General features: G+C 55.0%; 2 protein-coding genes across 2 annotated transcripts in view; both read right to left on the bottom strand.

Moving 5' to 3' along the window:
• The window catches only part of LOC142821203 (Fc receptor-like protein 5), a 23,352-nt gene extending 9,516 nt beyond the window's left edge, over nt 1-13,836 (bottom strand). Inside the window, exons 1-7 of the mRNA XM_089774320.1 lie at nt 13,499-13,836; nt 12,900-12,998; nt 12,139-12,160; nt 10,286-10,703; nt 2,134-9,805; nt 1,675-1,713; nt 388-684 (exon numbers count right to left, since the gene is read on the bottom strand). Of these exons, the coding sequence (XP_089630446.1) occupies nt 388-684; nt 1,675-1,713; nt 2,134-2,230 (433 nt within the window). The 5' untranslated portion in view covers nt 2,231-9,805; nt 10,286-10,703; nt 12,139-12,160; nt 12,900-12,998; nt 13,499-13,836. The remainder of the gene's footprint in view (nt 1-387; nt 685-1,674; nt 1,714-2,133; nt 9,806-10,285; nt 10,704-12,138; nt 12,161-12,899; nt 12,999-13,498) is intronic.
• On the bottom strand, nt 9,701-25,045 carry LOC142821195 (Fc receptor-like protein 5). Its single transcript, XM_089774164.1, has 10 exons — nt 24,614-25,045; nt 23,354-23,392; nt 22,154-22,450; nt 20,797-21,084; nt 17,567-17,854; nt 15,023-15,601; nt 13,591-13,837; nt 12,900-12,998; nt 12,139-12,160; nt 9,701-9,805 (listed from the first exon to the last, which is right to left on the bottom strand). Exons 1-10 carry the CDS (start codon nt 24,642-24,644, stop codon nt 9,701-9,703), a joined length of 1,995 nt encoding a protein of 664 aa, XP_089630290.1. The 5' UTR covers nt 24,645-25,045.

Raw genomic sequence — 25,045 nt, 5'->3', positions numbered from 1 at the left:
GAGGGGAATTCACCACTGGAACATTGTACCCAGAGCAGTGATGGGTTCTCTGTCACCGGTTGTTTGTGACTCAAGTTCAGGTGTCTGTCTAGAAGCCCTGCTCTAGCTCAGGGAATGACGTTGGGGTCGTCCGATGGAGACGGGACGAGGTGATCACAGGGGCTCTTCCCGGTTTGAGTCACTATGAAACGTTGATTTGTTTGGGAGTTTTCTTGATTCGAGGGGGTGGGTGGAACAGAGACAACAGGACCAGCCAACAAGGGCGGGAGAATGTAGAGGGTATAACCGAGCCATTTGGAGACCTTCCCCACAGCAGAGAGGGTGAGGTGTCAGACATAGTGGGGGTAGGGCAGGGAATCTCCCAGGACCAGGAGAAAGGGGACTCACCCATCACTTGTACCTGCATGGGCTGGCTGCGTGAGGAGTACAGATTCTTCCCGTCTCTCACTGCCCAGTACTCACAGCTGTACGCCCCGGTCTTCCCCGGTGCAGCCGTCAGCACCAGCCAGGGCCCCATGGATGGGCCGTCGCTTTCACTGAAGACCCGCTCCCCTCGCTGATTGTAGAACTGGTAGCTGCTCACTGCCAGCCCCTGGGGGGCCGAGCATCTGAGGGTGAGACGCCCCCCTGGGACATACAAGGGTAGCTGGGGGTCCACAGTGATGGTGGGGGCTGGCAGGGGGCCTGAGGAAGGGAAGAGAGATGCAGGAGAAGTTATGCTCCCCCACTGGGTGATGCTTCCAATTTCTGCCCCTTAGCTAGAACCAGCAGCCCCCTCATGGCTCCCCAGTCCTGCCCCACTAGATGCCTGGTGTCTGCCCCACCACTCTGGCTGCATTCCCCCGCCCCACGGCCTCACGCCCACCCTGTGCTCCATGGCACAGAGGCAGGAGGCACTGTCACCTCTAGGGGGTGCTGCTTCCCACACCACCATGCCATCCATAATCCCGTAATGGGCGGGATGCACTTTGGGCACCTTTGGGGAGGTGCCGAGGCCAGACAGATATGTGGGAGCAGAGAAACGAGAGGACAGGAGAGGGATGGCAGCTAAGGAGAGAGACGTCCCCTCAGGGAAGCCCCCTGGCTCAAATCCCACCTCACCCCCTGGTTTCCAGCTGGCACGTGGCCCAAGGGGGCTAGGTTACCATTCATTTTCCGGGGGCTGCATTTTCAGCTGTTTACTGGAGCCTAGTTTTAACGGGGTGGGGGAGGCTCCACTCAGCCATATCAGAGAATCCAGCCCAGTGGAAGCCTCCAGGGGACCCCAGGAAACTAAGAGCCCCACAAATCATCAGTCATGTTGCCCCGGGGCTCCTACAAGTCCTGAATCTAGGAGCAGAAATAGAGGGAGACACGCAGAGGCCACGGTAGGGGGGCCCCCCCACATGGTGCCTGGGACTCTGATAGATTGAATCCAGTTACACAAGGGCAAGCTGGGACCAGTGTCACCCGTCCGGTCCCTGCCCCACTGACCCCCCCCAGATCCTCTGCACTGGTGCGGCATCAGAGCCAGCATCCCTGGACCCAGTCTCTGACCCAACTTTGACCCTCTCACACATGCCCCTGGGATTAGACTGGAAATTGAAGGGTGCCAGATGGTGTGAGCCCCTTTCATGGAGGGGACCTACCGGGACAAAGAGCCAGAATGCATATGTGGATTGAGTCCTTCCTTACCTGCGGGGGACACCGGCCGGGGCAGGCTCTGGAGAGAAGCTGACGGAGAGAAGAGAAGAGACGGGGAGTGAGCGCTCTGGGGAGGCCATGGGAGGGACGGAGCTGGGGACCAGGGAATGGAGTATAGGGCCACTCAGGGACGGGTGGTCGAAGTTCATCATCTGTTTCCCTAGTGTTGAGTGACAGACAGACAGTAGATGGAAAGAAAAGACCAGGACATTGATACACGAGCAAAGCCCCAGAAACGGGGCTATTGACAGTCAATAGATTCTTGCTCCCTGCAGAGAAAGGTCCCAATACCTGAACCTCAAAGGCTGGGAAGTGCTGGGGTTGGAGAGAGGTAGGAGATGGAACCTGGGGAGAACTGGCCCCATGGAGCTGGAGGAGGAAAAGAGCGGGACACATGCAGGGAAGGGGGGAAGAAGACGGAGGCTGTGGGAGAAGTGCAGGGTCGCTCACCCAGCACACAGAGGAGGACTCGGAGCTCCATGCCGGGTTTAGCAGGATGCTGCTGCCGGGTGACTCTCCTCCTTCCCTGGGTCCCGTAAACAGCCATTGAGTTCTTACAAATATCTGTGGTCGTCCATCCTACGCATCCTTCCCCGAAGCCTGCACATTCGAGAGAGGAACCAGCTCCTAGTACGGGCCAGCCAGAGCAGAGATGGGCGGTGATGACGCAGCCTCAAGACTTGCTGGCTGCAGAAACCTGGAGTAACGAGGGACAGAGAGGAGGAAAGAGGGACCAGGACAGAGAGGAGGAAAGAGCCTGGAAGCTGCCCTCCAAACTTCTGGCTCCTATGAGTTGCCTTCTCCCCTCTGCTCGCCGCCAGAGGAAGTGCTGCTGAAAGGACACAGCTACCTCCCCGCCCCATTACTGAGACATCCCACGCTGTGGGCTGACCACAGCCAGGCCCGGAGGCTCCCAGCATGCCTTGCAGCTCCTACCCGCTCTGCGGGACCTGGGTCAATCATAGCAGAGAAGATCAGTGGAGGACATCTGTAACGCTGGCTTGGTACCGGGATGGGCAATCCCCCAATACTAACATTCCATCCCTAGCCAGGATGGGCCATGGGGCCAGCACTGGAGTATGTGGGTCAGCCCCCACTGGGAGAGGGGAGTGCCTGCTACTGAGCCCCCACCAGGACAGCATCCCCTGTAGCTGCATTGGCATCAGCGCGGACTCAGATACTGTCGCTGGGCGGAGCTGAATGAGACCTGGAGGTCTCCCCCCAGCCCAGTGGCCACCGCTCTCAGGAGAACACCGGGTGGGGGCGGGGGAGAGGGACGTGTCCAGGCATCAGCATCACCCAACTGCCGACGTGTGTAACTTTTGACAGGAACAGAGACGGGGGCCAAGCTGAAAGAAGAAGCTCCAGTCAAAGCCGGTTCAAGGTGACGCAGAGGTGGAGTGTGGTCTGATTCAGAGGGAGTCGCCGCCGCGTTCTCCCTGTCTCTTCTGTCCTTCAACCTCTTCCTCTGCAATACAATGGTCTCTCTTCCCAGATCCTCTGCCCCATATGGAGCCCTCCTAACCCCCCACCCCTATACACCCCATCTGTTGTGCTGGGTGAGAGGCCAGGCCAGGGCCTGTAACAAACAGGAAACTACAGCACAACAGAGTCTGGAGAGAAAGTTAAGAGAGTTTCCTTGGGTCTGGGAAATCCCCCTCATGAGCCACGCCGGAGAACAGCTGCTGGAGAGAAAGGAAAACCATGGAGGGGCCCTGACCTCCTGGGATAAGCCGGGATGCTAACACACTGCTCCCCTAAACACCCCCTCTGTGCTCATTAGCACTGGCTCCCCCTTGGCACCCGGTGTGCCCCAAATGCCCCAGCTCCCATCACCGCCTGTCCTCATCCTCCCAAGTTTTCCAACAACCCCGCGGTGTGCCAGGTAGGCTCCTGCCCCTGGCCAGTTTCTCAATATCGCACCCACGGGGGGGAACGCGTGAGCTGAAAGCTGCTGGCTACCTTGTCATGGCCTCTTCCAGGATTCTGGCCAGGCTATATGATCCCTGGAGTCATGGCGGGTGCAGTGCAGAGTGGAAGCCAGGGTACGAATGAGCTCCCTGCAACCTGTGATGAATCTTTGGGAGCAGCTACTTTGCCACACCAATAAGCAGAGTTGTTGACTCGAATCCCACAACTTGAACTCAAGTCCGACTTAAGTCACCTCGGTGACTCAACTTGAGACTCATCTGGGGTTCATTGTTTGGGACTTGAGACTTGCTAATTTTGTTAAATCGACTTGGTGAAAAAATTGTCCGAAAATGCCGATATCGACGGCTTGTACAAAAATGACTTGGCATTTTTTAAATTACGACTTGAGACTCGACTTGCGACTTGACTCGAAAGTGACTTTAGGGACTCGAGACTCGACTTGGGACTTGAACTGTAGTGACATGAGACTCGACTTGGACTTGACAATGACGACTGGAAGACAACACCGCTGGTTAGTTGGAGCTGTCCTAGCATGAAATTGAGACCATTAGAATGGCCAGACCGCGTCAGACCAAAGGTCCATGCAGCCCAGTGTCCTGTCTGCCCACAGTGGCCAAATCCAGGTGCCCCAGAGGGAGTGAACAGAAACAGGGAATCCTCAGGTGATCCCTCCCCTGTCAGCCATTTCCAGCCTCTGACAAACAGAGCCCAGAGACACCTTCCCTACCCATCTTGGCTAACAGCCATTGATGCACCAAATCTCTGTGACTCTATCTAGCTCTTTTTTGAACCCTGTTACAGTCCTAGCCTTCAAACCATCCTCTGGCAAGGAGTTCCACAGGTTGGCTGGGAATTGCATGAGCATTGTGCTCGTTTATGATGTGGAGTAAAACAAAAACTAAGAGTCACCAAATTCCCTTTAGGATTGAACGCCAAGGTAACGAAATGTCGTGTCCTTAACGACATAAGCAAAGTGCAGCAGAACCTGACTGGGGGCATCACCAGTTTTCATGGTGGGTTATCCATCACTGATGATGTTTAAATTGTGATTGGAGAGATCTCTAGGAGTTCTGCTCTAGGGATTCCTCTGGGGAGGGGTGACCCAGGGGCTGAGACAGGATTATAAAGCCAGAAGGGACCACTCTGAGCAGCCCCATGATATGACACTTATCTAGGGGTGTGTCTAGACTACAGGGTTTTGTCGACAAAAGTGGACTTCTGTCGACAAAACTATACCTGCGTCCACACTGCCTTGGAGTTATGTCGACATAACGTTGACAAAACTCAGCAGTTTTGTCGACATATGTAAACCTCATTCTACGAGGAATAACGCCTTTTGTTGACAGAGTTCTGTCGATAGAAGGCGTTATTGCATCTACACTGTCCTTTGCATCCACACTGTTATGTCGACAAAGCGACTTGCTCTGTCGACAGAACTGAATGTCGTCTAGATGCTCTTTGTCGACAGAAGCTTTGTCGACAGTATGTCGATAAAACTTCTGTCGACAAAACCCTGTCGTCTAGACACACCCTAGGATGGAGAAGACACAGGGTCCAAAGCTTCATGTAGACCAGAGACCTGAAACTAGATTTGGCACCTCCCAGAACAGGCCTGTGAAGAAAAATTTGTGGGTCCTATATTTCATGTTCACTTAGACCTCACTCTCCCCTGTTACAGAGATCTGTGGGGGGAAACCATTCAAAACTGTCTGCAAATGTTTCAACCCCATGTGGCAAAAAAAAAAATCTAGAATCGCAGACTACTTCCTAGAGCAGGACAGCTCTTTGTCACCTGGCTCGAGAGGTGGGGTCAATTCATGGCTTGGGGAAACAGAGTCAAGGGACAGGAAAGTAAAAGAGCTGGGAATGTTCAACAAAAGTATTTTCAAGGGGGCTGAGGATTTATAATCCATAAACACACACACACACACACACACACCCCGAGGTGTATCACCAAGTCCAGAAAGGACAGCAATAGGGTGTCACTAAATGTCGTTTAGTTCATAGCGTGTCTCAAATTGGAACTATTGCTCCTCAGCTCAAGGAGAACCTTAGTGAGGGGGCAGGGACCAAGCTAGGTTCTAAGGGGGCAAATAAATCTACAGTTGATGTTGTGGGAGGGTGAGGCTGGAGAGAGACCGGAAGCGAGAGGAGATGAGCACTCTGAAGACACTAAAAAAAGAAAAAGGCGGGGAGAGGGGGGACACACAGAACAATGAGAGTTCATTCAGTCCCCACATCCGCTCGAACGATCTGTGGTTTGAGGCTGATCTATCTGCCCCGCCTCTGCGCTCATAAAAAGCAACAGCTGCTTCCCGTCAGGCTGCATGGAGAGGAGGTGACCCCAGTCCCAGTGACCACAGACACGAGCTCCGGGTGAGCACGGCCCACCTAGATGCAGCAGAGACACAAAACAGCGCTTCCTCTAAATGCAATGTACGGCGACGACCGGAAACCACAACACTGCAGTGACCTAAACTACTATGTTTTGCATGGCAGGCTACCTTGCAGATTAAAGGAGCAGTCTCGGTGCTGGCTCCAGCATCCCACCACAACGCTAGAAGATAATGTGTTGCAAAGGATAGAAATTAACTACATAGGGGGTGTGCTCGTCTCATGCCCAGTCTAGCCCCGGTGTCCTCACTCAGAGCTAGGAGTGCTTAGGCCTTTAGGAGCAATGATCCATGCTAATCTTTTCCATCCACGAATGGATTTTTTTCCATCCACGTGTAGAATAAATTTTGTTGTGCACACCTAGGTCTGTGTGAATGTGCACCACCAGGAATAACAAAAAAATTAGCTTTGGGGGCTCTGCTAATCAGCTGGATAACATTTGAATCTCTCCTGCTCAGCTGCATAAGCGCACCACTTACAGGGAATACTGGATAGGGGATGCAATACGGGGTGCTTAGCCGTCACGCCACATTTGATACAAACAAGTACGTAAATGCGCTGCTTCCTAATTTTATCAGGTCACCCCTGGTTTGTGTGCTATGGAAAAGGGTAAATAACACTTCCCTGTTCCCCTTCTCTACATCTTCCCTGATTTCAGAGACCTAGGTCATATCCCCCTTCGACAGCTCTTCATCTCTTTCCTAAGATGTACATCCCTAATCTGGAATCTTGTCTACACCCTTCATTGTCATTTTTGCCCTTCTCTGGTTCCACCTTGAGACGGGGCAACCAGGACTGGATGCAGCATTCAAGGTGGGAGTGTGTCATGGGTTGATATAGCACCATCATCCTATTTCCTATTCTTATCCTTTTCCTAATAGTTCCTAATGTGCTACCATATGGGGAACTGTTCAAAGCAGGACTGAGGAAGGCCTCTAGGGAGGCCAAGGAATAACAGAGGCAGAGACATGGGCTGCAAATACCTGAAAAGGCAGACGAGGGTGTGGAGTGGGAATGGCATGTATGCAGCCCTCGGTAAGGAGCAGTTTGATTACAGGTTTCATCCAGGGTGCCCTGCATGGTGGTAGTTTTCTCCAAAACACACTGGCTACGTCTACACTGGCATGATTTTTCCGGAAATGCTTTTAACGGAAAAGTTTTCCGTTAAACGCATTTTCGGAAAAGCACGTCTAGATTGGCAGGACGCTTTTCCACGAAAGCACTTTTTCCAGAAAAGCGTCCATGGCCAATCTAGACGCGCTTTTCCACAAAAAAGCCCCGATCGCCATTTTCACGATCAGGGCTTTTTTGCGGAAAACAAATCTGAGCTGTCTACACTGGCCCTTTTGCGCAAAAGTCTTTCAGAAAAAGACTTTTGCCCGAACGGGAGCAGCATAGTATTTCCAGAAAATCATTGACGATCTTACATGAGATCGTCAGTGCTTTTCCAGAAATTCAAGTGGCCAGTGTAGACACAGCCACTGAGTGATAAGAAGCAAATGCTGGCTGATTGTGGCCAGAAACCAGGACATTACGCTGCAATGCTTTGTGCTGCAAGGAAGCCAGACCACTTGGCATGGAAAGGTGTCATACCACAGAGGATGGATTAAGGCAGGGCTCCCCAGGAACCTTGGGGGAAGGATGGAAGAGTTCCTCTGTGAGAGCATCATGGAGATGTGTAGGGAGAATTCATAGAATCAGAGAACACTAGAACTAGAAGTGACCTTGCAAGGTCATCGAGTTCAGTCCCCTGCCCTCACAACAGGACTAAGCCCCGCCTAGACCAGGGTTATGCAACTTTGGAAGCCCTGAGGGCCACAAGGACATTCACAGCACATGCAACTTAAGTATGGTTGCATGTACACGCAAATGTATATATGAATAGCTTCTTTCCCACGGATACATGAATACAACCATTAAGGCAAGACTACACAACACACAGGCCTCATTAAATCAGTTCAGCTGATATTAATAAAATGCAATAATGACCCAATTTCCACCCATATGACAGCACTTTGAATGAGCAATGACAGTCCAGGAATTTAACTACTAGAACACATATCAGCAGACCACCTTTATATTGACTCGCCGTTGCGGGGCATGTTCCTAGTGGAGGCCATCTTCAAAGGATCCCACCCATGGTCCACGTGTTGAGCCTAAACTGCACTGTGGGCTGCAAATGAACAGGCTGTGGGCCACGTGCGACCCACATGTTGAGTAGCCCTGGTTTAAACCACCCCTGAGAGGTGTCTGTCCAACCTTCTCTTCAATATCTCCAGGGATGGAGATTCCACAACCTCCCTGGGCAATTTATTCCAGTGTTTCACTGCCTGGGCAGCTAGGAAGTGTTCCCTAATGTCCAAGCTAAATTTCCCTGGCTGCAATTTAAGCCCGTGGCTTCTTGTGCAATCAACAGTGTTCAAGGAGAACGATTTTCCTCCTTCCTCCTTGTGACACCTTTTCCAGTACTTGATTGATTCCTGCTCCATCTCCAGACACGTTAACAAGCTTTTCCGGGGAGCCTCCACTGAGTAGGCACCTCAGATCACACCCAATTGCTTTAACCCACATGTAGCATGACAAAAAATGTGAACTCAGCAGGAGTGCATCCCCAGCGTCAGGGCCCGGCCACGAGATGTCCGGGGAGGAGGGGGATTATGAGTTATAAAAAGGTCCTGGCTGTTGGCGAGATCCTCTCACTGGCTGACCATTCTGCTCATCATCATCCACGTGATCCTCCATGCCGCAGCTCTTGGGAGGAATGGATGGACTGGCTTGGGGGACTGGCCGGGTCTCCCCCAGGATCCCATGCAGCTGCTCATAGAATCAGCATGTTTGTGGCAACACCCCAGCCCGTCTGTTTGCCTCATTTGTCTTCTGGTACACCTGTCCCAGCTACTTTATTTTCACATGTATCAGAGGGGTAGCCGTGTTCGTCTGAATCTGCATAAACGAGTCCTGTGGCACCTTATAGCCTAACAGACTTATTGGAGCATAAGCTTTGGTGGGCATTTATTTTCACATGGCATCCTTGGTGCATCATCTCTCCTCCATGCCCTGTGCGATCGTGAGACAGCTATCAGTATCTCTTTTGCTGCTTTGTAGCTCTCCCTGGACCGGTTCCTCTCCACACTACAGCATTCAGGTCTAGGATCTCCCACATGCTCCATTTGTGACCCTGGGCATTCATGGCCAGGTGTCCTGCCTGCTCTGATGTCTGCTCGCCCACACTGGCCACACAAGAAATGAACTTCGCATTTTCCTGGGACTTTTCCTGTGCGCCTGGGGAGCAGCCATGTTGAAAGTCCTGGCCCGAGCGGTCACAGTGGGGCCAAGAAAGTCAACTTTCACAACACTGCACCTGCCTTGAGCTGAATTCGACCACGCAAGGTCGAATTTCCTGTCACTCCTCGTGAAAAGCAGGAATTCCGGAATCAAATATGAAGGCCCTTGAAGCTGGTGGAATGGCCGTGGGGAGTGCCAGCTCATTGTTCAGAAAATCGAGCCAATGCAGTTAGGTTCGAGCTACACCCCCAAGGTCGACCCAGCCTCCCATTCTAAGTGCAGCAGGAAGAGATTGGTGGTCGTTAGCAAGTTTTGCGAAGAAAGGAAAGTTGGGGGATGGGGCATTATGAGGGCTGTTCTCGGTGTGCGGGTGGGAAGGGGACAGATTGGCCACGGAGTCTGATCCTTAGGGGATTTCGCTGTACACCACGTCCTCCAGGATAGAATTGCCTCCTCTCTGCTGGGCGAAGGTGCTGTGGGGGGTCGGTGTGGAATAGATGGGGTTGATCACCTAGGAAAGAGAATATGGGGCCACATGTTAGCTAGGGGGCACTGCACTGCAGGGAGCAGGCTCCATAGGGGGTGCTCTCTGCTCCATGCTGATCGCAGCACTAGGGGGCACTGGGCTGTGGGGAGTGGGATAGAGGAACTCAGTAGGGGGCAGGATCCCCTTCTCTTTGGGCTCTGTTCTGGGAGGGGGGGTTGACCCCCTCCAGGTTTGTGGGGCTGGGCCAGCTGGTTGTGGGTCACGGCTCCGTTGCTGCAGGGTTGCATCATGGCTCCATTGCTGCAGAGTTGTCTGGTAGGAGCCCATTCTGAGCCCTAAGCAGCAAAAGCAGAGCTGTTCTGTGGGGAGGAGGGTGGAGCAGGCAACAGAGGTGGCAGCCCCATGCCCCAGCCCAGTGCTGGGGGTCCACATGCTGCAGGGAGCAGAATGTGGGGCTCAGAAAGGGGGAGGGTCTCCTGATCTTACTGCAAACTTGCACCCCACCCTTGTGTCTACGTCCTCTTCTCTTTTGGCCCTGTCCTGGAGGGGTTGACCCACTCCAGGCTTGTGGGGCCATGTTGGCTGGTTGTGGGTCACCAGCTGGTCCTTCCCATCATGGCTCCATTCCTGCAGGGCTAATCACACAACAGATCAGCTGCCCGGCCCCCCTGAGGATGTGCCATGGATCCCACCTTTCACCACTAGGTGGCACCCTCCCCATAGAATTACCAGTGAGGAAGCCAGAATGTGGCAGTCAGAAATTCCCCACTTAAAGGGGAGGTGTCCCAGCACCTCCACCACTCAATTCCAGACCCCATGGCCCTCTCCAGAGGGGTATGTGTGTCTGTCATGGTGGGTGGGGCCCATGGGAGGAGGTTGCTCACCTGTGCCAACCCCAAAGGGTCTGTTCCCATACACGGTCCTGAAAGAGGGAAAAGCAATCAGGGGTGGAGCAGGGACCAATGACCAGGGCTGGAAGGGGGGAGTTCCCAGGGCAGGAAGATTAAGGTCAGCGGGGGTATGGCAGTGGGCAGTCAAGTCAAGGCTTTTTATCTCATTCATCTGTTCTCTTCTTTTTTCCTCTCTTCACATGCTCCTTCACTCCGTGTCTGTCTCTCAGTCGCTTCTCTAGTCTATTTTTGATGCCTTCTTTCACTCACACCTCCTTCCTTTGTCACCTCCCCTACTTCCTTCCTTCCTTGACTCATGCACCTCTTTACGTTCTTGCTCCTTCATCCTCCGCCTCCCATTCTTCTCTGCCCTCACATCTTGCTTCATTCATGGGCACGCGTGGACTGCATCTCCCTCTGGGTACAACTAGATGGCAGGCTTCTTTCAAAAGAAGCTTTTCTGGAAGAGATCTTCCAGGAAAAACCTTCTTCCGAAAGAGAATGTCTACCCTGCCAAAGTGCATCGAAAAAGCAATCTGTTTTTGCGACAGACAGCATCACACTGAATGGGTGCTATCTCGCATATAAGCTGTGATTACTGTGGATGGAATGGTTACCAGGGCACCTGTGCATTTTCCTCTTTCCTCTTCTTCCAAAAGAACTCCCTCTTCCCATTCACACATGCCTTTTTCCAAAAGGGCTCTATCAGAAAAGGCGTTCTTCCTCATAGAATGAGGTTTACCAGTGTAGGGAAAACTCTTGCATTCTTTCAATTTTCTTTCGAAAGAATGCAAGAGCAGTGTGGATGTAGCAACTTGTTTCAGAAAAATGGCCATTTTTCAAATAACCGTGCAGTCTAGATGCATCCTCAGTGAGTATCAGCCACCATCGATTTGGCCGCATGCAGACAAACTGCCCAAAGAAGTATTTCCACCGAGGTTAATAAGCAAAATACGAAACATGGTGCTTGAGAACTGATACATTTGCCTTAAGGGCATTTACTGTGCTAATCTCCCTCAATAAGCAACTTGTCTTGGTAGTGAGCAAGCTGTGATTCCTTTCTGCGGTTCTCAAAGGCTCCTACATAATTGGAGCGGAAGTCCAGCTCAGAATTTCCCGCAATGGTGAAATTTTAAAGAGGAAAAAACTGGGGGGGGACACTTAAAAATCACTAAACATTTGCATTCAAGAAAAGTGAAAATCAAATCCTTACGAGCCATGGTCTCCATGCTGGTCAGATCAGCTTAGAGCAGTGAGCAGGAAGAGCAGCATGGTCGATTAGATTAGAAGTTGGAGACCTAGGGTCTTAACCCAGGTTAGATGCCTGGGAACAGCCATCCCAGCCTTCCTCCCTTCCCCGCCCACCAGTTACAAGGTTCTTATGGGATTGGCCAGTCGGCTGGGTGAGGGCAAACCCATTTCCCATGTGGCAGGAGCGTAGTGGCCTCTGAAATTGGAGCAACTTACCGCGTTGGTGCCATGACACCACCTGTGAAGAGAAGGGAAAATAGAGCCACTAAGCAGGAGGCAGCATGGTTTAGTGGACCTTTGGGGCCTTGGCTAAAAGCAAGGGTCTGGCAGAGTGCCGTGAAAAGAGGGAACAATGTTAGAGCCATGTAGGATGCTGTGCACTGAGATGAATGAAGGGAAAGGGGGAATCTCACGAGGCATCAATTTTCACTGGTGGGAGTGAGATGTGCTAGAAGAGACAGGGAAGAACCCTATTTTCAAGCCGCAGTTCTTGATTACGTCTCACGAGGTCTTCCCACCTGTCACCTTGTTTCCAAGTCCCCATTCCTGTTGGTCTCTGCCCCTTCACCTCTAGCCCCGAGAAATAACTATCCCTTCGGCATCCCTGGAGATACGTCTGAGCACCCCTTGGGTGGGAGAACGCGGCTCCAAGGTGCAGGCAGTAACCCAGGCCCAGCCTGGCCTCGTGGAAGTCGAGGGACTCGGCAGGTGAGAGCGACTGAACTGGGGGACCAGGCTGCTTTCAGAAGAGGGGGGCTTGGAGTCAGGCACTGGGGAGAATTTCCTGTTGTGGGCACCCTCCAGATTTCCCCCCTACTGATTGACCCCCAAAAATGAAACCCCACCATGTCTGTTAGATTCCCCTTTTGCAGCCTCCCATGCTCCCATATCTGGGGACTGGAAGCAGTTCAGGGTCCCTAACCCAGAGACCCCCCCAGTGTTCACCCCTCCCCCTACTCTCTCCCCACCAGCGGTACCTTTCCTCCTCCTCCGGCACAGGCAGATGAGAAGCAGCAAGGAGAGCAGCAACACGGCCCCGGCACATCCAGCCACCAGGGGCAGCCACAGGGGCCAGTCTGGAGAGGAGAAGGGGCTGGGTGAATGGCTCACCCATGAGCAATATTTTGTGCCCACTGCTAGAACACAGGAGCTGTCTTCTCTGGTCAGAAGTGGGAGCCACACTCTGAGACAGAAGTCCCACCAGACTATCTCTGACAAGGCAGGATCTGTCCCTGACCCCTCCATGTCCCATGCTCTGTCTCCCTGGCTGTGGTTTCTTGCCTAGCCAGTGGTTTGGTAGCATTTGTCCCTGCAGCAGGGTAAAGCCAGATGGGTGGGATCCAGGCAGGCACAGCTGATGTGTATCAGCCTGGGTTTAGATAGTGGTGGTGGTTCCCACCCAGCTTGAACCCACATCACAGCCACACTTGGGCTCTGACTCACCCTCCTGTAAGGGTACCCAACACCGAAGTGCTCGCTGACCCAAGTTAGATGGGTTTCTGTGGGGATGGCAGGAGGGGGCAGGACTTGGGTGGAAACTGGAGGGAGTGGCACTTAGTTGCCCGTGTAGACGTACCCTGAATGGAGCCTGGAGAAATGGTCACAGGGAAGATCAGATCCTGGCTCCTGCAGGACGGGATCCACCTCCCGCTCATGTTCACCTCGTACCCACATGTGAAAACCCCAGTGCTGTTCAGACTGGCCCATGGGAGGCTGAGCACAGAGCCGGAGCCGGGTTCCGTGCGGTTGATCTCAGACCCCAGATCCCCAGGAACGAACTCGACTCCATCCTTGTAGAAGTGAAACCTCCATTCACGGGCATCCCCGGGGGCCGTGCAGGTGAGAAGCAGGGGAAGCCCTTCTCCCACCACTGTAGATGGGGGAACCACACTCAGCACTGGCTGGGGAAGGGGATCTGTGGGGAACAGGAAAGAACAGAGACCAGCAGGAGATCCACAGTCCTCAGTGTGACAAGTAGCGGATATGCAAGAGGGTGATGTAGAGGGTGGGTGTGGGGAAGGGGCGGCTATACTGTATAATGGGCACTAGGGGGCGGCAGAGGGTGGGGCGGGGGAGGGGCGGCTATACTGTATAATGGGCACTAGGGGGCAGCAGAGGGTGGGAGGGGAAGGGCTGGCTATACTGTATAATGGGCACTAGGGGGCAGCAGAGGGTGGGAGGGGAAGGGGTGCCTATACTGTATAATGGGCACTAGGGGGCAGCAGAGGGTGGGGGTGGGGAAGGGGCGGCTATACTGTATAATGGGCACAAGGGGGCAGCAGAGGGTGGGGTGGGGGAGGGGCGGCTATACTGTATAATGGGCACTAGGGGGCAGCAGAGGGTGGGCGGGGAAGGGGCGGCTATACTGTATAATGGGCACTAGGGGGCAGCAGAGGGCGGGGCGGGGGAAGGGGCGGCTATACTGTATAATGGGCACTAGGGGGCAGCAGAGAGTGGGTGGGGGAAGGGGCGACTATACTGTATAATGGGCACTAGGGGGCAGCAGAGGGTGGGAGGGGAAGGGGCGGCTATACTGTATAATGGGCACTAGGGGGCAGCAGAGGGTGGGGCGGGGAAGGGGCGGCTAAACTGTATAATGGGCACTAGGGGGCAGCAGAGGGTGGGCGGGGAAGGGGCGGCTATACTGTATAATGGGCACTAGGGGGCAGCAGAGGGTGGGCGGGGAAGGGGCGGCTATACTGTATAATGGGCACTAGGGGCAGCAGAGGGTGGGAGGGGAAGGGGCGGCTATACTGTATAATGGGCACTAGGGGGCAGCAGAGGGTGGGGAAGGGGCGGCTATACTGTATAATGGGCACTAGGGGGCAGCAGAGGGTGGGCGGGGAAGGGGCGGCTATACTGTATAATGGGCACTAGGGGGCGGCAGAGGGTGGGGTGGGGGAGGGGCGGCTATACTGTATAATGGGCACTAGGGGGCAGCAGAGGGGGGTTGGGAAGGGGCGGCTATACTGTATAATGGGCACTAGGGGGCAGCAGAGGGGGGTTGGGAAGGGGCGGCTATACTGTATAATGGGCAGGGAATGCAGGGGTGGGGGAGGGGCTGACAATCAAACCCGATGGGCACCGGTGGTTTCCCTACCTGTTACATCTACTGGAACCGGGGGGCTGGGGGGTGACTGGAGGCGGCGCCCGTGGAGCTCTGTGCTGTACTCGCACCGGTAGCGCCCGCGTGTGCTGGGCGTGATAGTCAAGTTGCGCCGGGCCCCCAGCATCTCTGCACCCAGCTCCTCATCTCTCTGCAGCCAGTGGACCCGGGGCTCGTAGGGCCCAGCAGGGATGACACACTTGGCCGTCACCGTCTCCCCCGTCACGTAGTGCAGGTGGGGTGGGATGAGCTGCAGGGACGGGGCAGCCAGTGCCGGGAACACGGGGATGGAGGCGGGGTCGCTGGTGTAGGAGGGCACCGGCCGCCCCTGGATCTGCTGCTCGTAGATGCAGAAGAATGACCGGGTGGCGTTTCTGGTGCCATTGGCTTGGAGATCCAGCTGCCACGTCGAGGTGTTTCCCGGCTGGTGTCCAATCACCGTCCCGCTCTGGTAAAACCCGAACCGCTCCGGGGAGGCCGTGGGGGGAGCCGAGCAGCGAATCTCCACCCTCTCCCCAGCCACGTAGGCTGGATAGTCTGGATACAGCGACACCGAGGGCTTCGGTGGATAATCTGGGGGGGGGGGAGGAGTCTCATTCTCAACCTCTTGCTCAAAGGTCTGCAAACAGCTAGTGGGGACATGGGGCCAGTTGTGTCTGTGACCCTCCCAACTCTTGCCAGAGGCCAGTCCAGGGCATCCCCCATTCTCCCCACTGGTCAGAAGCCTTCTCCTCATGGGCAGCCTCCAATGAGCCCAGCCCAGCACACACCCGCTTTGTTCCCCTGCCTCCCCTGGGCTCCATCGCTGGCCCCCTCCCTGCCCACCTCCATCAGACCCTGCTTGGCCAGCGATTTTGGCTGAACAGCCCAGCTCCCCCAGTCTCCTCTCCTGGGACCGGCTCTCCGTGCCCAACCCCAGCTGCAGGAAGGATCTGGCGTCTCCCACAGGGGCTTTGGCTTTCCCAGGGGAGAAGCAGTTGGGTTGTCTTTCCCCTCCCAGACCTGGTCACATTGTACTTCTGGGAGGGCTCACTGGGGAGGTAGAAGAAGCAGTGGTGTAGAAGATGGGGCAGGCAATGGGGCTCCAAGTGATGGGTTTCAGGGGATGCAGTAGGACAGGACACAGGGTGACTTGGGGATGGGGTGCAGGAGCACAGGGATGTGGGGGTTATGGGCAGGGTGCAGGGAGATGGGTGTACAGGACCCAGGAGATGAGGGGGTGATGGACAGGATGTGGGGAGATGGGGTGTAGGATCATGGGCATGTGGGGGGATGGGCAGGATGAGGGGAGATGGGGTGTAGAGGACCCAGGAGATGAGGGGGTGATGGACAGGATGTGGGGAGATGGGGTGAAGAGGACCCAGGAGATGAGGGGGTGATGGACAGGATGTGGGGAGATGGGGTGAAGAGGACCCAGGAGATGAGGGGGTGATGGACAGGATGAGGGGAGATGGGGTGTAGAGGACCCAGGAGATGAGGGGGTGATGGACAGGATGTGGGGAGATGGGGTGTAGAGGACCCAGGAGATGAGGGGGTGATGGACAGGATGAGGGGAGATGGGGTGTAGAGGACCCAGGAGATGAGGGGGTGATGGACAGGATGTGGGGAGATGGGGTGTAGAGGACCCAGGAGATGAGGGGGTGATGGACAGGATGAGGGGAGATGGGGTGTAGAGGACCCAGGAGATGAGGGGGTGATGGACAGGATGTGGGGAGATGGGGTGTAGAGGACCCAGGAGATGAGGGGGTGATGGACAGGATGTGGGGAGATGGGATGTAGAGGACCCAGGAGATGAGGGGGTGATGGACAGGATGAGGGGAGATGGGGTGTAGAGGACCCAGGAGATGAGGGGGTGATGGACAGGATGTGGGGAGATGGGGTGTAGAGGACCCAGGAGATGGGGTTCAGGATGTTGGGGGGTACGGATATAAGCCAAGTGAGTCAGACTAATCAGAACACCCGGGGCCAATGAAGAACCAGCTGAGACTGCTCAGAAGGCTCCCTTTCTGGTAGCTCAGTGTGGCAAGATGTTTGAGGGGAGGAGAAGCCGTGGTGAATCTGGGAGGACCAAGCACAAGCAGGTACCAAGAGGAAGAACCTGTGGTAAGGAAGGTGGTGGAGAAGTAGCCCAGGGATTCATAGCTGTCACACAGCTATCACCAGAGACATTACAGGCAGGTGTTATCACGGGATCCTGAGGCTGGAACCTAGCGTAGCGTGTGGACTCGGGGTCCTCCCCACCATTCCACTACTGAAAAGAGACTGGCTTTGGTACATGGGTTTGTCCTGCCCTTTACGCCTAGATGGGACCACACTTTGGTTTCCTCTCTTTTTCTTGTGCTGGCCAATGAGGAGAGCCGCTCAACAACCAGCAAGCCAGGGTCTAAACTGAGGGCTGATGTGAGCCTGGGAGGCAAGTCATCTGCCAGAAAGCGTGTGACCCACCCAGGTTACGGAGAGCGGAACAGAACCATACGTGGGGTCTCTTTGGAACACGCCCAGCTGTGTCCGGAGGGTTGGTGCCAGCTCACAACTCACCCATGACCGAGATGGAGACCGGCTGGCTCTCCCGGGATCGGACCCCCCATTGGGACGGCTGTATCCAGTAGGCGCAGGTGTACGAGCCGGAGTCCTCCGGACCCGCGAGGCGCAGGGCAAGCGTGTTGCTGCTTCCAGGCAAGATCGTCTTTCCGCCATCCCTGAAGAACTGGAATCCAACTGCCCGGTGAGCGCCAAGAGGCTCCAAACACGTGAGGCTGACCGTCTCTCCCCGGAGGTACACAGTATACTGTTGATGCAGGGAGAGGGTCGGGGCTCCAGGGGGTTCTGAAAAAGACAAGCCACGTCCATGGTTCAGGGAAAAGAGGATCAGATCCAGAGACACCGGACGGGCTGTGACATCCCCGAGAGCCCCCAGCCCTCTGGCTGCAGCCCCCAGCTGAGATGCCAAAGCTGCCCATGGGGGCCTTGAGGCAGTGAGCAGGGGCCCCTGGCAGGCGACTTGTTCACTCAGCCCTGGTGACAAAACAAATGCCAAGGTGAAATACAAACCCTGCTCAGTGGGGCGGTGCAGGAACAAACACCACAGCTGCCATGGGGTGCTGGAGCTGAGCTTTTCAAGGGCCACCATGGGCCAAATGCTGCCATCACTGGCTTGGCTCTCAGGAATTATTATCCCCACACCTTCCATGGCTTGGCCAGTCCCAGTCACTGTATTCAGTTAAAGGGAGTCTGCGGTGGGTGGGAGGCTGTGTGGCCCCGTCACAGGTGCATGCCTGGGCCTTGCCTGGTTCCTGCCCTTTGGATACTGCCATCCATAGAAGGGGGACTGTGTGGAGGGAGAGTTAGCTAGGGAGAAGGGAGTGTATGGAGAGAGATACAGGGATGGATGGATGGATGGATGGATGGATGGATGGATGGATGGAGTGGGCAGAGTGGGTTGGTTGGTTGGATGGATAGTGTGGGTAGAGAGGGATGAATGGTTGGTTGGAGAGTCAGAGAGGGTTGGTTGGATGGATGGAGTGGGCAGAGAGGGTTGATTGGCTGGTTGGATGGATGGATGGATGGATGGATGGAGTGGGCAGAGAGGGTGGGTTGGTTGGATGGATGGATGGAGTGGGCAGAGAGGGTTGATTGGTTGGATGGAGGGATGGATGCAGTGGGCAGAGAGGGTTGGTTGGTTGGATGGATGGATGGAGTGGGCAGAGAGGGTTGATTGGTTGGTTGGTTGGATGGTGGGATGGATGGATGGAGTGGGCAGAGAGGGTTGGTTGGATGGATGGAGTGGGCAGAGAGGGTTGATTGGTTGGATGGAGGGATGGATGGAGTGGGCAGAGAGGGCTGGTTGGTTGGATGGAGGGATGGATGGAGTGGGCAGAGAGGGCTGGTTGGTTGGTTGGATGGATGGAGTGGGCAGAGAGGGTTGGTTGGTTGGATGGATGGAGTGGGCAGAGAGGGTTGGTTGGTTGGATGGAGTGGGCAGAGAGGGTTGATTGGAGGGATGGATGGATGGAGTGGGCAGAGAGGGTTGGTTGGTTGGATGGATGGTATGGGTAGAGAGGGTTGGTTGGTTGGATGGAGTGGGCAGAGAGGGTTGGTTGGTTGGTTGGATGGATGGAGTGGGCAGAGAGTGTTGGTTGGATGGATGGAGGGATGGATGGATGGATGAAGTGGTCAGAGAGGGTTGGTTGGATGGATGGATGGTGTGGGTAGAGAGGGTTGGTTGGTTGGATGGATGGTGTGGGTAGAGAGGGATGGATGGATGGTCAGGCAGATGAATGGATGCATGAGCAGGAGGATGGATGGACGGACGGACAGGCAGGTAGGCAGGCGGATGGATGGGTAGCTGTAGATTTACATTATTTTGCTTCAAAATGTTTTGTTGAATCTACATTTCTGGGTGGGGAAAAAACTCTTGTTAATAAATTCCCAGCCAGCTCTAACTTCTTCCATCCTTAGTCCCAACTCCATGGGATCAGCTGCTTCAATCCTTCTCTATTCCAGGCTGTCTTGTGGCAGTTCCTCAGAAACACCACAGCTAACCAAACCCTTTCCTATAGCGTCCTTCCATCTAGCTTGGGTCTTCTCTGCCTTCTACTCCTCTTTCCTAAATATTCTCCCGATCTTCGTTTTGCCCACCCAAACCACCCAACCCATGCATCCCTCAGTTTTTACATAGTTGCTACCATCGGCACACTTCTCCTAATCTGCTCGTTCCAAGCGCGACCCAGTCTCCCAATTCCAAGCGTCCCTCTTAACATCTTCATTTCCACTGCGTTCAAGATCTGCCTGTTTAGTCCATACCTCCAGCATTGGGAGCTACAAAATTACCTGCCTGTTTCTTACCTCGTCAATCTTACTGTTCAACTTGAGAGGAGTTCTTCTCACGCCAGGCACACTGGTTATTTCTCTCCATTTAGCCCGGGCCTTTCCTGTTCCCTTTTGTCATTAAGTTCACCCCCCTCCTACCATGCCTACCTGCCCTACGGCAATACAAATAATCAATAGTAGCAGGCCAAGAGAGGCATATTTTTAAATGGCCCAGGCACCAATAGCATTACAAAATGAAGCAAGACCAGGAGCTTTCATAATTCAGAACAGTGATACTCAGACCTCAGTGGTTTAAGAACCAAATTAGCACCCAATATCTCCCGAGTCATCTGAATTCATTGTTCCATTGAGTCTCACCACAAAATGACTGAGCAAGTATCATTGCTGTAGCTACTACAGTGGCTAATAGCATAGTAGAAGCTTCCTGACTGGTTAAGAATTGAGACTGAGACTGAATTATTCACCGAAGTATTTTAAGATCACATCCTGCCAGAAGACACATTAAAGAGCCGTTTGTGGCTCCTGAGCCTCTGTCGGAGTATTGCTGATTTAGATGAATCCTGGTAGAAAAACGTTCCTCCAGCTATTTACATGAAAATGGCTGTTGACCCAAATTAACCTTTTCACACACAGAGTCATTGTGACCCAACTGTTGTTCGATGAAACCAAACTTTGAACTTGTTTGGCAAAAAAATCCAGCAAAGTAACTGAAGGTTTTTTGGACACCAGTCGTTTGAACTGAGAACGTTGACACGGGGCGGGAGGGGTCAGATTTAAGTAGAAAAAGAGCAACATTGTGGCTGGAACTTTTGGGGGGATGACAAAGGGAATTGGTGTCAACATTTCACATCAGATCCACTTGGCGTTTCCCAAACAGCCCCGGTGGTGACCCCAGGAGAAAGAGCCCAAGACCACAACAGTGGAATACACTGAATCACCTGGCAAGTGGATGGAGAGGGGAGAACTCAGTCTGGACTCCACCTTCCTCCCGGAGACGTCTATCTGGTAGCTACAGGTGTAGGAGCCGGCAGAGCGGGGGTCGGACGTGTGGAGCTGGAACTGGGCCCCCTGCGAGGAGGGGGTGTATTCCAACTGTACCAGCTTTCCATTCTTGAAGATTTGGAAGGTGGGCGATATGTAGCTCCCACGGGGTGAGCACACGACGGTGACAGAGTCATACCAGAGGCCGTTGGCAGTGGCAGAGAGGGACGGGGCTACCGGATGATCTGTGAGGAAGAATGAAAGGGGAGAAAGCAGGATGTGCCTGAGTGAAGGCAGAAATAGCAGAGGTGGTGACAGGGCCAATGGTAAAGGCATTGAGCAGGGTTAGGCTGGGAAGCAAGATTCTTGGGTTCCATATGTGGCTTTAGGAGGGAAGAGCAGAGGTGGCTGGGGGTCAGGACTCCTGGGTCCTTTCTCCAGTTCTGGGAAGGCAATGAGGTGTTGTGATTGTGGTGGGGGCTAGGAACCTGGACTTTGGGGAACTATTCCTACTCCTAGAACACCCCCTGCAGGTCTTAGATCCACAATTCGAGAAGGATGGGGAGTACTTGGAGGTGGTTCATGGAAGAGCCAGGAGACAGATCAGGGGACCAGAAAATGGGCCTTGTTCACTGAGTCTAAGGCCAGATGGGACCCCTGTGACCTCTGGCCTCAGCCTCTGTAAAGCTCCTTCAACCTGGAACCAAACCAGCCACCGACGGCTCAGCCAGGCTCAGGCAATCTACAGACCACCTCAGCACCAGCTCCGGTACGGAAGGAATCTCTAGAGCGGAAGCAAGTTCAGACTTTCCAAGGCTGAGGGGCGACTGGACCCCACCTAGAAGCATCTCCTGTGACCACAGAGATTTGGTACCAACGGGCACTTCAGTGTAGTAGGCAAAGTTCCACCAGGACATGGTGGACGGAGGCTGCAGCTGGATAAATACAGACCGGGAAGGAGGTGGGACGTTTTTACCAAGAAGGCTGGAACAATGAGCCCCCTTTTGCAGTGGGTTCCCCATCCCTGTCTCTTTGCAAATCAGGCTGGCTCCCTAGAAGTCCTGTCCTAGCTCACAGGGGATGCCGGTAGGGACAGTCAATGGAGCAGGGACGAGAGGATCACGGGGTCCCTTCCCCATGTGCTTCTGGGAAATGGATTTCATTGGTTCAAGGGGGTGGCTGGTTTTGAGGAGCAGGTGGAGACAAGTGTAGGAGCCCCAAGGTGAAAGGGAGCAGGGTGGTGACCCTCCACTCAGCTGAGAGGCTAAGGTCTTGGGCAGGGAATCCCCTAGGAGCAGGAGAAAGGGGACTCACCCATCATTGGTACCGGCACAGGCTGGCTGCGTGCAGAGTAGAGGTTCTTCCCATCTTTCACGGCCCAGTACTCACAGCTGTACGCCCCGGCCTTCCCCGGTGCCGCCGTCAGCACCAGCCAGGGCCCCATGGATGGGCCGGTGCTTTCACTAAAGACCCGCTCTGCTCGCTGATTGTAGAACTGGTAGCTGCTCACCGCCAGCCCCTGGGGGGCCGAGCATCTGAGGGTGACACGCTCCCCTGGGACATACACAGGGTACTGGGGGTCCACACTGACTGTGGGGACCGGCAGGGGTGCTGAGGAAGGGAAGAGAGATGCAGGAGAAGTTACACTCCCCCAGCTAGGGGCTACACCCCAATTCCTGCCCCTTAGCTAAAGCCAGAGCCCTCTTGACTCCCTAACCCTGCCCCACAAGACATCGGTTGACTGCCCCACAGCTCTGGCTGAACTCTCAGCCCCAGAGTTAGAGCAGGTGCCAAGATCAGCTCTGGAGGGCACCATGTCCCATCTGGCCACGCTCTGTGTATCTGGCTCTGTGGGGACCAGTTCACCTGGGATGGCCCCAGGGAGGCGCTGAGACTGGACAGAGGAGCCAAGTGCGGGTGGGGAGACCGTGGCTAGGAAGAGAGATTTTCCTTGGTGCGCCCCCCACCCAAGGCATCTCCCACCCTGGCCTGCAGGCAGCGCTGCCCGGCATCTGGAGTAGGGGGGTCAGGGTTAGGCTCATGTCTGTCTCTATTGTTGGGGTGCTTGCAAAGCGGTCTCTGAAAGGGGCCTGGTTTTAACAGGAGTTCAGCTCTATCCAGGAATCCAGCCCCTCTCTAGGAGTCCAGGGGACCCCAGAGAACTGAAGCCTCCCCCCACCCATCACCCTCAATTCAGGGAGTATTCTGGGAGCTGAGCGGAGAGGCAGGGCCAGGGGGGTCCCTTCACATAGTGCCGGGGACCCCAATTGTGAGAAGCCAGGCACACAAGATGCTGGAACCAGTGTCCCCAGTCTGGTCCCATTCACAACCCTACGGACCCTCCAGCCCCTCTGCACTGGGGTGGATTTAGAGACAGCACCCCCAAGAGCCATTCTCTGACCCAACCAGACAGGGACACACCCTCGACCACAAGGCCAGGCTAGAAAATGAACTAGAGGGGGACCCACCTCCACAGACAGCTGGGGCCTGTGTGGGGACTGGGTCCCTCCTTACCTGCGGGGAACACCGGCTGGGGCAGGATCTGGAGAGCAGCTGATGAAGAGAAGAGACGGGGTGTGAGGAAGTGGGGAGTTTGGGGGGTTCAAAGAGGGGTGTTGTGTACAGGGGGGCGCTCAGTGCCTGGTAGTTTCTGGTTGAATGTGACAAAGGTGGGGAGTTTGTGGTGTCAGAGAACAGCCCAGAACTGGAGCTGTGGGGTCTGGGACCCTGGTGACCTCAGCCCTACTCAGAGGACACGGCCGGTTCTGACCAGATGACAGACAACGGGCTGAGAAAGGGACCCCAGCAACCGGCCCAGCTGATCCCAGCGAGGGGAGAACATTGGACGGGGAGGGAGGAGGAGAAGAGGGGCCAGGTGACCCTCTTATCTGGGGAGAAGACAATGGCCGGGGAGGGGCTGTTGCTGGGGGTATTGGAGGCTGTGCTGGGAGACGGGGGTGTTTTGGAGGGGACCGAGAGGAGCAGGCAGAGCTCAGCTAGCTACAGGGGAGACTAATGTGTGGGCTGAAGGACCAGGCCTACAAGCCTGATAGACCCGGTGCTGTGTTCAGCGCTCAATAAAACCTTCTGTTTTGTGCTGGCTGATAGTCGCTGTGGTCTAGAGAACAGGGTCCTTCTGGGAGGGGAGGCCCCAGGGGTCCAGAGGGAGGGGGCTCACGATGGAGACAGGTGGCTGAAAGCCCCGAGAGTTGCCATCCTGGAGGGGTGGATCCCCGGGTAAGGGTTGCTGGACTGGAGTGGACTCCCTGAGAAGGGGCTGCCGCACTGGAGAGGGGGGTTCTGCCCGGGAGCCGAGGGGCCAAGTGTGGATACGTGTGAGCTGTGACATGGGGAGTGAGCGTTCTGGGGAGTCCGTGGGAGGGACGGAGCTGGGGACCAGGGAATGGAGTTTAGGGCCACACAGGGACGGGTGGTCGAAGTTCATCATCTGTTTCCCTCACGGTGAGTGACAGACAGACAGAAAACGGAAAGAAAAGACCAGGTGACTGATAGGCAAGCAAGGCCCCTGGCAAGTGGCCATTGAGAATCTACTAGCTGAAGCCTGAGACTCCGCATTCTTACCCTCAACCGAGAAAGGTCCCAAAACTGAACCCCAAAGGCTGGGAAGTGCTGGACGCCCCACCAGGCCGGGGCTGAACGGAGACTGGAGATGGACCCCGGAGAGAAGTGGCCCCATGGAGCTGGAGGAGGAAGAGAGGGGGACACACGCGGGGAAGGAGACAGAGGCGGCGGGAGAAGTGCAGGGTCGCTCACCCAGTAGACAGAGGAGGACTCGGAGCTCCATGCCGGGTTTAGCAGGATGCAGCTGCCGGGTGAATCTGTTCCTTCCACGGGATCTGTAAATAGCCACCGAGCTCTATGAATATCTGAGGTCGTCTCCCCTGGCGTATGAAGTGAGACACTTCCCCAAACTCTGCATGTTCAAAAGAGGAACCAGCCCCGGGGGCGGGCCAGCCTGAGAGGAGCAGAGATTGGTGGCGATGAAGGACACTCAAGACCTTCTGATCCCTGGGGGGCCCTGGCATCCGGGCCGGAGAAACCTGGTGGGTGGAAACAGGAATGAGAGAGGAAAGAGGGGACTGAGAAGCAAAGAGGAGGGTGAAGAGCCAGGCTGCCCCACAAATAGAGATGAAGGGGACAGAGAAAAACCCAGACAAGGGGGTGAGCGAGTGGGTGACGGAGCTG

Source organism: Pelodiscus sinensis, chromosome 30 (assembly GCF_052426305.1).
Source record: "Pelodiscus sinensis isolate ZL-2025 chromosome 30, ASM5242630v1, whole genome shotgun sequence".
NCBI classification, from domain to species: domain Eukaryota; kingdom Metazoa; phylum Chordata; order Testudines; family Trionychidae; genus Pelodiscus; species Pelodiscus sinensis.
The sequence above is the reverse complement of the archived record's forward strand: the minus strand, read 5'-3'. Positions and strand labels throughout refer to the sequence as shown.

What these genes read in the sequence shown, in the direction of transcription:
- LOC142821195 (XM_089774164.1), bottom strand. Translation starts at nt 24,644, where the DNA reads ATGGAGCTCCGAGTCCTCCTCTGTCTACTGG. An exon ending in AGTCCTCCTCTGTCTACTGG is followed by an intron (nt 23,393 to 24,613) that starts GTGAGCGACCCT and finishes TCTCTTCATCAG; the next exon opens with CTGCTCTCCAGATCCTGCCC. An exon ending in TGTGCCGGTACCAATGATGG is followed by an intron (nt 21,085 to 22,153) that starts GTGAGTCCCCTT and finishes TCTTCCTCACAG; the next exon opens with ATCATCCGGTAGCCCCGTCC.